General features: G+C 49.1%; 1 protein-coding gene across 1 annotated transcript; it reads right to left on the minus strand.

Moving 5' to 3' along the window:
• Positions 1 to 240: 240 nt before the first annotated feature.
• Positions 241 to 10453, minus strand: Gjb4 (gap junction protein beta 4). Its single transcript, XM_059256130.1, has 2 exons — positions 9667 to 10453; positions 241 to 395 (listed from the first exon to the last, which is right to left on the minus strand). Exons 1-2 carry the CDS (start codon positions 10451 to 10453, stop codon positions 241 to 243), a joined length of 942 nt encoding a protein of 313 aa, XP_059112113.1.
• Between the last annotated feature and the right edge of the window lie 372 nt (positions 10454 to 10825).

A 10825-nucleotide genomic window follows, 5' to 3' on the forward strand; every position in this document is an offset into this window, starting at 1 on the left:
ATGGCACGGGGTAGGAAATTTGAGAGTGGAGACACTATGGCCAACAGCCAGAGATCAAGGTGGGTTGAGGGGCAGGGGTCCACAAAGGCCTCCCTCTGGCTGTGGGGGTTGCTTCAGCAGAACCAGCACAGGTGTAGAGATGAGTATGTCCTGTAGGACTCGGGGGGCCTGGAGTTCTGCCTAAGTAGGAGGGGCAGAAGAACAGTGGGGATAAGGCAGCAATTCTCTGTGGTGATCACCTCAGTGAGAGTTTAGTATCCTCTGACTGTACGTGCGGTGAGGGGTGGATGCTGCTCCCGCCTTGCCAGGGTCTGCAGTTCTAGAGGGATGATGGACATTAGCGGGCAGGTCCCACGTGCGGTGAGGGCGATGTTGGTGATGCTTGGAGCTCCAGCCTAGGCAGGACACAGAAGGAGGAAAACAGGAGGGTCGGCGGGGGGTGGGGGTGGGGTGGGGCGGGTCTGAGAGGAGCTCAAGGTGCCCGTGAGGCTACGGGAGGATGAGAGATGAGCTCCACGTGAGAGGCTGGGGCAGCTGTCCTCACCATTCTCCCCTTTCCCGCTGCCATAGTTAACCTGTCTCTGGTCTACGTCTGAGCTCCGTGGGGCTCCAGATCCCGTTCTCCAGGGCTCTCTATAGGCTCTTGACCTTCCTCTACTGGAGTCTTTTCATCATGACTTGATTATTCTCATCTTTCCCATCCCCTTTCCCTGACCCCCTCATTTCCTTGGCGCTTTATTCCCGTGACCCCTCATTCTCTCTCAGCCGGCACACCTTCTCTTCCTACCCTGGCAGCCACTGCTCATTGCTCACTGCCCATGCCAAGTCTCTCCGTTGGCTTGGCTCTCACTTCACCGAGACCTGGTTGGTTCTGGCATCTCACATCCATGGATGCCACTCCTGCCTCTGTCTCGGTGGCCATCTTGTGACACCATGGAGCCCATTTTGGTTCTTATTTAAGTCGACCCACAGCAGTGTTTGGTGACAGCTTTCTGCTTTCAGACTCATTCTTCTTGCATTTCCTGGGTCCTCTCTTCCTCCTCGGTGACCTCATCTTCCCTTGGCTCGATGACCCTCAGCTGGCTTTCCTGCATTCTGTTTGGTCTAGGAGCCACCTCAAGCGTCTTCTCATGCCCCTGCCCCCCAGCCTTTATCCAGATCCATCTCACTGGCTTCAAGGCGCCATCTACCACTGAGGCCCAGAGGAGCCGTCCTCCCTATGCCCAGTGAGATGACGCTGCAAACAGACCGAGGCTAACCTGAATGTATGAACTTCAGTGTGGGTGGAATGAAAATATGTTCTGTTAACTGACTTCGCTATACAATTATTTTTTTATTTTACGTTTGTATTATTATTATTATTATTATTATTATTATTATTATTATTATGTGTATGTGAAGGTATGTGTGACACTGTGCATGTGTAGAGGTCAGAGGGCCAGTTCTCTGCTTCCACCATGTGTGTCCTGGGCATCAAATTCAAGCAGTCAGAATCAGCAACTGGTCCCTTTTTACCCACCTAGCCGTCTCATTGGCTCATGCTATAGATTTTAAGAACCATATATTGTATAAGATATAGTAAGAAATATTCTTTTTTGTCTTTATATATTTAAAAGATATGATTGTTATTATTATGTGTATGAGTGTTTTACATATATTTGCATGTACACCATTACAAAGGCCAGAAGAGAGTGCCATATCCCCTGGAACTGGAGTTACAGACGGTTATAAGTTGCCATGTGAGTGGTGGAAATTGAACCCTGTCCTTTGCAAGAGCAGCAAGTGCTCTTAACTGCAGAGCCGTCTCCCCTTATATTTTATAAATAAATTTTAGTTACACTGTTGCACTTGGAACACTTGGGCCAATCTGATTAGAGTTTTGACATCATCAAAAATGTATTTTGTGTGTGAACATGTTTGTGTGGATGCCTGTGCATGTGCTGGGGCACAAGCATGTGTGTGTGCTTGTGTGTGGAAGCCAGAGGTCATCTTTGGTATCTACCTTTTTATTTCTTTGAGACAGATTCTCTTCACTTGTCCAGAGCTTACCAATGTATGAACTTCGGTGTGAGTGGGATGAAAATATATTCTGTTAACTGACTTTGCTATACATTTATTTTTTTATTTTACGTTTGTTATTATTATTATTATTATTATTATTATTATTATTATTATTATTACTGTGTGTATGTGAAGGTATGGGTGACACTGTGCATGTGTAGGCAAGCTTGGCGGGCCAGCGTGCCCCTGGGTCCACCTGTCCAGTGCTAGGATTACAGGCATGCACCACTCTGCCCAACCTTTTGACATGGGTTTTGGGGACTGAACTCAGGTCCTTAGGCTCTGTGGCAAACACTTTACTGACTGAGCTATCCACACCACAAAACTTTGTCCAAGTTGTCTGTGACATAGTTATAAAAACAAACAGACAGACAGACAGACAAACAGACAGACAAACAAACAGACAAACACAGCCAAACCTTTGAGTCAGAGTCTCACTAAGTAGCCCCAGGCTAGTGTGAACTGCATCCTCCTGCCTCAATCTCCCAGATGCTGGGATCATAAGGGTAAGCCACTACACTCAACAACTCAGTAATTTGTGAATCTGTATAAGTGGCTCGAATATTGGTTCTTTATTACAAAGACTTAACTGTATAATTTAAGGAATAAATATCCAGTGTGTGTCCTCTTTATAACAGAAACACTTCCTTTGTTTTCAAATTTTTTTTTATAAAATAATTTGCTTACAAAGACAATACTTAACAATCATAAGGCCCTACCACCAGGAATAAAGATTAAACCTGTGCCAATGTCTGACTCCATTTTTTTTTCCTTCTGAATCTGCCAAGTGACTTCCATGGCATCCCAAATGCCATTGACTGAAGTTATTTTAGGCTAATAAGTTTCCCCCAAAGAACAGTTTGTTGTTAAAAATGTAGTAATTGAGAGCATGGCCCATAGTGCAGGAACTTTTTGTAAAGACTTCATTATAGGAAACCCTATAATGAGCAACTATGGAGCAAAGCCTCGTCTTACATTGAACCAGTTTTATAGACACCTCCCAGATCTCCATCTCTGGGCTAGGCCTTTCTCCCTTCTGTCAACAGGCTACTAGTCAGCGCTATCTGGATGTTGCTTAGTCAGTCGGTTGACCCACTTTTTATTGAGTTCCTACTGAACGTGGAGGATCAGTCCAAGGTGATGGTAGTGGGGGCAGAATCAAGGGGTGAACAAGTCTGGGTTCTCTAGGATCTCATCTGCAACACCATGGGAACGAAGATGTTTTCAAAGCCAGTTATGTGCTACAAGGAAGACAGAAGAAGGGTCACCTGATAGGGTAACCCGTAGTGTGTGCTTCTGGGGCGGGTATGAGAGGCCCCTGGAATGGAGCTGTGTGAGTGATGCTGAGGAGACAGATGTGTGATGTTCCAGGAGAAGGGAGTAGCCAGACAAAGCAGGTGCAAAGATCCTGAGGTGGTGAGAATGGGGGTGGCCAGTGGTAGTAGAGAGGGAGCAGAGGGGAGGGCTGGAGCAGAGGAACGTCTTAGAGAGCAGTCCAGACCCCACTTACAGGGCCCTGTAGACTACGGCAAAGAGTCTGACCTGGTTTAGTTGTTTTGGTCACAGTGGGAAGCTGCTTGGAGATAGCTTTAGTGAAAGCTTCTGGTTGTTGCTGTTGTTTTGAGATAGGGTAGTCTTGAACTTCTGATCCTCCTTCTACCTCCCTGAGTGAGATCGAGGGTGTTCAGAACCACACCCAGTTTTATGTGGTGGTGGAGATTGAATCCAGGCAAGCACTCTACTAACAGAGCTACATCCTTATCTGTAATTTTAATCGGAAGAGTGAGCTAATTAGACTTTGCTCATGTCCAAAGATCTTTTGGGTCACTGTCGGGAAGAATGAGTGGGGGCAAGGAAATCAGCTGCTGTAAGGGTTCAGATGTTGAAACTCGGCATCTTGGCCTGGGATTGAAAGGCTTGGATATAGCAGGAAGTGATTGGGTTTTGAATATATTTTGGAATTACTGCCAATATGACTTGCCAAGGATGTGGGTGTAGTTATGAAGAAGGAGGCTCCTAGGTATTATTTTTTCCTTCTATGAGTGTGTGTGTGTGTGGTTCTATGTGTTGTGGTGCATGTGTGTATGGTTTATGTGTGTGTACTTATGCATGCATGTGTGGAGACCCAAGGAAGACTTCCTGTGTCCTGTTCTATCATGCTCCACCTAATTCAACTGAGACAGGGTCTCTCACTGAATCCAGGGCTAGGCTGGTGGCCAGCAAGTCCCAATTCTCCTTCCTCCTCACTCCCCAGTCTTGCGGTTATGGGCATGGGAAGCCGTGCCCAGATTTTTTATGTGGGTGCTGGGGTTTGAACTCAGTCCCTATACTTGCACAAGAAGCACTCATCCCAACTGAGCCATTTTCCCGTGCTTGAGTTTTTGACTGTGCAGGAAGCCAGATGGGGAGGCCATCTTCCACCGAGGGCGAGAGGAAAACAATGTGAATCTGTTTTCAGGCAGATTATCGGGAAGTTGGACATGTACACGTGTCTCTCAGGGAAGACACGTTAGCTGTGAACACACAAACCAGGAGGATAGAGATGGTTTTATTGATGGTACCGAGTGAGGTAACTGAGAGGGAAAGGGTTTGCAGAAGAGGAAAGAGTGCAGAGAACGGGCCCCGGAGCGTCTTATATTTAGAGATTTAGAAGATGGAGAGGAAGCACCTCCAGAGATGAATAAAGACCCATGAGTGAGGTGGAAGCGAGGGGACAGTGCTGCATGGAGGCCAGTAGAAGATGAAATTTAGGGAGGGGGCTCTCAGTGGCCAAACGCTGCCAAGGGAGTGAGCTGGGGTGGAAAGGCTGACCCCTGGATTTGGCATGTTGGAGACCACTGGGGTGAGGAGACCAACACATAAAGCTCTTAGAAGACATTTGTTTTCAACACTGGTAGGTAACTGGAGAAGGAGGTGATGTTGAGAGAGAGAGTTACAAGGGGAGAGAGATTAGATATTATAGAGTATTTTCAGAAAGGGGATTTGTGAAAGAGACCACAGCCTGGAGTAGAGATGAGGTGATGGGGTCTGCTGGCAGGTGGAGAAGGTATGCTAGGCACAGGGATGCTTCATCCAGATTGCAGAGGAGAAGGCAGAGGGACTGGGCAATCACGCTAAGAAGATGGTAGATGTGTTAGGATGGTCTGGAATCTGCTTCCTCTTCTTGCTCCTCAGGGACATGGAATGGCTGTCCATCAGTCAAGCTCTAGGATTTTAAGAATGAACTGGAGGATGAGAAGAGAAAAGGGTATCTTCTAGTCATCTTGGAGAGTTGGGCTAAAGTTGTAGGAAAATGTAGGATTGCTTAGAAGCGCTGGGTACCCGACTTGAGCTATCGCTGTCAGATGTTTAAATTGAGATCAGTCAGTCCAGTTGTATGATTCTTCAGGTGGCCCAGCAACAGATGCCTCTTGGAGAAGGTCTCGCCAGGCGAAGCACTAGAGAGACATATGCAAAAGCAAGGGGTAGGGAGTACATGCGTGGCGGTGATTACAGGGGGCTGGGGAGTCTAAGCTGGAAGTGAGAGGAGGGGACCATGAAGAGGGGCGATGGGCGGTACAGGTGGGTTAAGGGGTGGGGAAGAAAGATTGCTCTAGTGAGAACCAGATTGAGTGAGCTACTAAGATAGGGGATGAGGCTGCTCTTGGTACAGACCGGGTGTGGGAGGCAAGGAGGTAAGGTTTGGTGGGTAGAAAAAAAGCTTGTTGGAAGCAAGGTCGAGGAAAGAGAGGCCAGATGTCTCAGCTATGACGACATCAAGAACCATAACAATATTTCTGAGAGAGAGAAAGACAAGGAGCTAGGGATCACAGTGGCCCAAGAATGATGGGGAATAACCAGGTTTCTTATTTGTATCTCAAACTTAACACGTCTGAAATGGAAGTCATCTCAGCTCCATCAAACCTGAACATCTCCTGAGGCTCTGGACTCACATTGCCATTCAGAGACAGAAACCTGAGTGTCACTTCTATTCTTCTCCGTGCTTGGTCCCCACACCCAAGCAAATCAGCAGATCTTTCTGATTCTATCTCGTAAAACCCAGCTATTTCCTTCCATGCCCACTGAGCAACCCTGCCCGGTTCAGTTCGTTATGGTTCCTCAGACCATTGCATCACACTCCCTATTGGGAGCCCTGCCTCGGTCGCTCCACACTGCAACCGCAGGCATCACCCCGGAGATAAATCTTTCCAGGACTTGTTCTTGTGTTTGGGATGAAGTCCAAGATCACTAACAGGGATTTGCAAAGAGTATATTACATGATCTTTCCTGGTCCATTTCATCCTCACTCCAAACATGAGCCCCTCAGCTGACTCAGCCATCCTGGGTTTCTCTCAACCCTCAGATCTGCTCTCTGTGATTTATAAATGCTGTCCTTCTCTATCCAAAGTCCAGTTCTCCAGCACTTGGCAAAACCCTCACTTTGTCCAGGTGTCATTGTGAGGTCCCAGGGGGCCCTTTCCCGAATGCCTGCCTGTCAGGTCCTCTTCTGCATTCCAGCACCCCACGCTTCCCCAGGTCACTAGGCATTTGATAGTCATCTTTTCCTCTAGGATGTAAGCTGTGTGAGCCCAGGGAATAGGTTTGATTCTTCCCACAACCTAGCATGGAGACTTGACATAAACCGTCAATATCTAAGGACTTGAATCCAAGGGGAGGTTCTAAGGGTGGAGCCGCTGTGGGTGATGACAGGGCCTGGCACCTTCTGAGTGGGAAGCTGAGTGTCTCAGAGGACAAGAAAGTCATGAAATGAGGAGGGCAGGGTGAACACTGGTGGTCCATGTGGCCCCAGGTCATTTGACAAGGACTAGGAAGAGAAGATCCCTGACCGTGGGCTCAGTCTTGGATAATTGAGAAGTAGGTAGCAGCGATGGGAACTGGAAAGAGTGAGCAAGAGGAAGACAGAAGGGAGACACACGGGGATTTCTCAAGAAGGTGGAGGTTTGAGTGGAGACAGTGGGGGGGGGTGCTTGAGAATGTGGGAGACAGAGGATGAGACATCTTAGTGGCTGGGGAGCTGCCTACAGGATTCATCTTAGTCACCTCTGGAAGCCTTGGCTGATCAGATGGTAGTTGGTCTCCACCTGGCTAATGTTTTAGGATATGAAATCTCTGGAATGTGAGGATATTATGGGAACGGTCAGGTCATAGGGTGAGCTCACAATATGCTGGACCCAACAGCAACTCCTGGACTGAGCTTCTAGACCCTGCTCTGGACTTCACAGCTGTCTTAGTCTCAACGGTGGAGGGCCATCTGGTTCTGTTGAGAGTTCCCCGGGCTGGCAGTCACAGCTATGGGCTGATGAGGAGACAGCCATCCTCGTCTCCTAGAGTCAGAAGTTCAGGAGGTGGCACTGTCCCAACACTAATCCCTATGTTCCAAGTTAGCAGCTCCTGGAGAAATGAAGTTGACTGAACCAAAGCTTCCTACTAATTCCTGTTGGCTTTCCTGCCACCAGGGTCAGCTCAAACCAATGGCCTGTAGAGAGTTCAAAGGACCAGTACTGTGTATCCAAGTGGGGCCCTCTGTGGTGGCGTTTATGATCCCCTCTTCCAAATCTGGCAAGCTCTAGGTCCCTGGGTGCATGCCCAGCTTAGCTCAGCCTCTCTCTCCTTGCTTCCCTGCTCCATCCATCCTAGGTGCCAAATCCTTGCTTCTAGGTCTGCTTCCAGGGAACTTGACCTAAGACAAGTGACTCTCTGATCTTGTCCCCAATCAAGCGTAGAGACTACCCAGTGGGCTTGGAGGTTTTTTTCCTACCTTGAACCAAGATGTTTAAGCCAGGTTTAGCTAACCACAAGAAGCCAACAAAGGTAAAAACACTTTGCTGGTTTCCCAGGTTAGGTGTGGCAGAAGGTTCAGATAAACAAGACACAATTTCCCCCCAAGAGGCTCACAGCCCATTTACTCATTTAACAAACATTTATTGAAGGCTGCGAGGAGCTGGTGACTCAGCGTTCCTGTCCTGAAAGGGCTCACAGGCTGATGGGTATCATTCACGGGTATCAGAGATTCCAACCCAGGGAGAGGGACAGGAGAGAGGCTGGAGCTTTTCTGGCATACAAAGTGGTGCTGAAGGCTGTCCTTGAGAGATGAGGACATTTGCAGAGGGGGCAGGAGGGCATTCCAAGCAGAGGGATCAGTATGGCAAAGGTTGGAGGCACAATCACAGCATCCTGAATACCTAGGTGTTATCAGTAAGTGGTAAACTGAGGGAGGAAGTCGTGGAGGAATAGGGAGGTCAGTAGAGCCAGCTTGGGGGCAATGAGTTTGGGGGTGGGTGCGCTGAAAGAAATGTTAAGGATGAAGGAATGGTGTGGCCACATTTGTGGACTGAGTAATCATTCCATCCAGGTGTGGAGAGTAGATCTGAGAGGCCCTGTGGGAGGATTGATGGCAGGCTATGGGGTGACAGAGGAAGTAACTTAGGAGGCCCTCGGAGGTTGGAATCAGTGCTCTGTGGTGCTGTGCTGGGATGTGGGCCGTAAGGAGCTGATGTGGGGGAGAGGTTGAGTGAGGGTCATAGGGCAGCATCTAGTTTGGACAGCTAGATAATGGCAGTGCCCTTCATAAATGGGGCGGGGTCTCTGTGAGGAGGGCAGCTTGTGCGGGGGAAGGCAAAGCCAGTTAGGGGTTGAGAGTTGTGCTATGTAAGTATTTTCCTTGAGAGTTTTCCAGGGGCAGCTGGTGGACTCAGAGACAGGTCCATGATAGAAAGATGTTTATGGGACTGTCAATCTGTGTGTGGTTATAGGGTAGGGGGAGGATGAAGTAACTCAGGGAAGTCTCTTGGTGGAGGATTGATGGGCTGTGGTATGTCCTCTGGACCCTTGGAAGACTCCATCTTTCAATTTCTTTCAACACCATTCTCCTACCCTCAAAGGTACTCCTACATGGGACCTGCATTGGGCAGGGTTAGGGAGGTCAGGAAGTGGAAGGCAAAGGCCTCCTGAACCACACACAATGTATGGATGGACTTATGCTCTCTGAGAACTAGACCAGGGTCTCCATTGCTCCCTGTCTTCTGGCCTTAGATAGCTTGCTGCAGAGCTGTGAGGCCCCTGGTATAGGCCCTGTCTTTGCTGTTCTTCTCCATGTGCTGGTGACATGCATCATGTATGCATGCATGTGTGTGTGTGTGTGTGTGTGTGTGTGTGTGTGTGTGTGTGTGTGTTTGTGTGTGTGTATGCGTGTGTGCGTGCATGAGTGCATGCGTATGGTGTATGAGATTGGGGCTCAGATGATCATTTAGTGGCTTAGTTTCCTCCAAGAGACCCATCTGAAACACCAACCCCAAACTTCTCCACCCATCACACACAACCTGTCTACAAAGCACTGGGAACATCATATTTATTAAGGAGGTTGAGGTACTCTATTGACAAATATAAAATCCCACCAGCCATCAAGTCCCTGGAGGCTCAGGATTTAGGGACTCAAGGGTGTTCCCCATCTTCTACTAGCCCTTGGATGAACTTCCAGAGCCCCCATAGCCATATTTCCCACCTGACTTGCTGCAGACGATAACACTGCTTTTTCCCATTTTCTTGGATGGCTTCTGTGAACAGGCAGTGACCGGGTAAGCCTACCTGCAGGTCATGGATACACACCTGTATCCACCGTGGCCATCCCGACCTTTGTTAGGACAATGTTTTCATCTTGGGGGTGACCTCCTTGGGAGATCACATATGGCGGGCATGTATCTGGTAGATGTTGCCTCCGAGAAGTTTTCCGACGCCGGGGACGGAAGACCTCCATGCATCTCTTGCCCACCAGGTAGGCGACCTCACTGAGGTTCAGTAGGATACAGATGGCTGCCGTGACCACCATGAAGTAGGTGAAGACCTTCTTCTCCGTGGGTCGGGAGATGTAACAGTTCACGGTGTGGGGGCAGGGATCCACAGAGCAAGCTACCACTCGAGGCATGTCATAGTCCTTGTAGATGCAGTGGAAGATATAGAGAAAACCCGAGTCCACAGCAGCTTTGAAGATGAGGCTCAGCAGGTACGTCCACCACAGGCCACCCCTCTTCTTGCTTAGGTTGCTATACAGGGCCGGGGCATTGGGCCCGTGTTTGCGACGATGTTTCCGTTCCCGCTCTTCTCGGTAGGCCACATGCATGACCACAAGCAGGGAAGGGCAGGTGACCAGGATGAGCTGCAGGGCCCAGAGACGCACGTGGGACACGGGGAAGAACTCATCATAGCAGACGTTGGGGCAGCCTGGCTGCTGAGTGTTACAGATAAAGTCCTTTTGCTCGTCATCCCACACCTCCTCCGCCGCCACCACGTACACCAGCACTCGGAAGATGAAGACCACCGACAGCCAGATGCGGCCCAGTGCGGTGGAGTACTTGTTCACGCCACTCAGGATTCCCTGGAGAAACCCCCAGTTCATGTTGGCTGTGTCCTCAGTGCTTCACGTGGACGTGTGTGTGTGTGTGTGTGTGTGTGTGTGCGCGTGCGTGCGTGCGTGCGTGCTAACCTCTCAGGCCCTGGGAGTCACAAGGCCTGGGAGAACCCACAAATGGGTGTCCTTATAGATGATGTCAAGGCCAGGACTGTTTCACAACAACCACTGGGCCATTGTGTCTTCACTTGAAGTGACTCAGAGAAGGGACAGCCACAGTCCCCATTTCACAGGAAAGTGTGTTAAGACTGAGAGTTGACAGGTACCTGCCCAAGATCTCACAGCAGCAAGTAGCACAGATGGTCTTGAACCCTGGTCTCCAGACTCCAAAAGTCAGGGTCTCTTTCCTTCTACAAAGAA

The sequence above is a fragment of the Peromyscus eremicus genome, chromosome 2 (genome assembly GCF_949786415.1).
Source record: "Peromyscus eremicus chromosome 2, PerEre_H2_v1, whole genome shotgun sequence".
Taxonomy (NCBI): Eukaryota; Metazoa; Chordata; class Mammalia; order Rodentia; family Cricetidae; genus Peromyscus; species Peromyscus eremicus.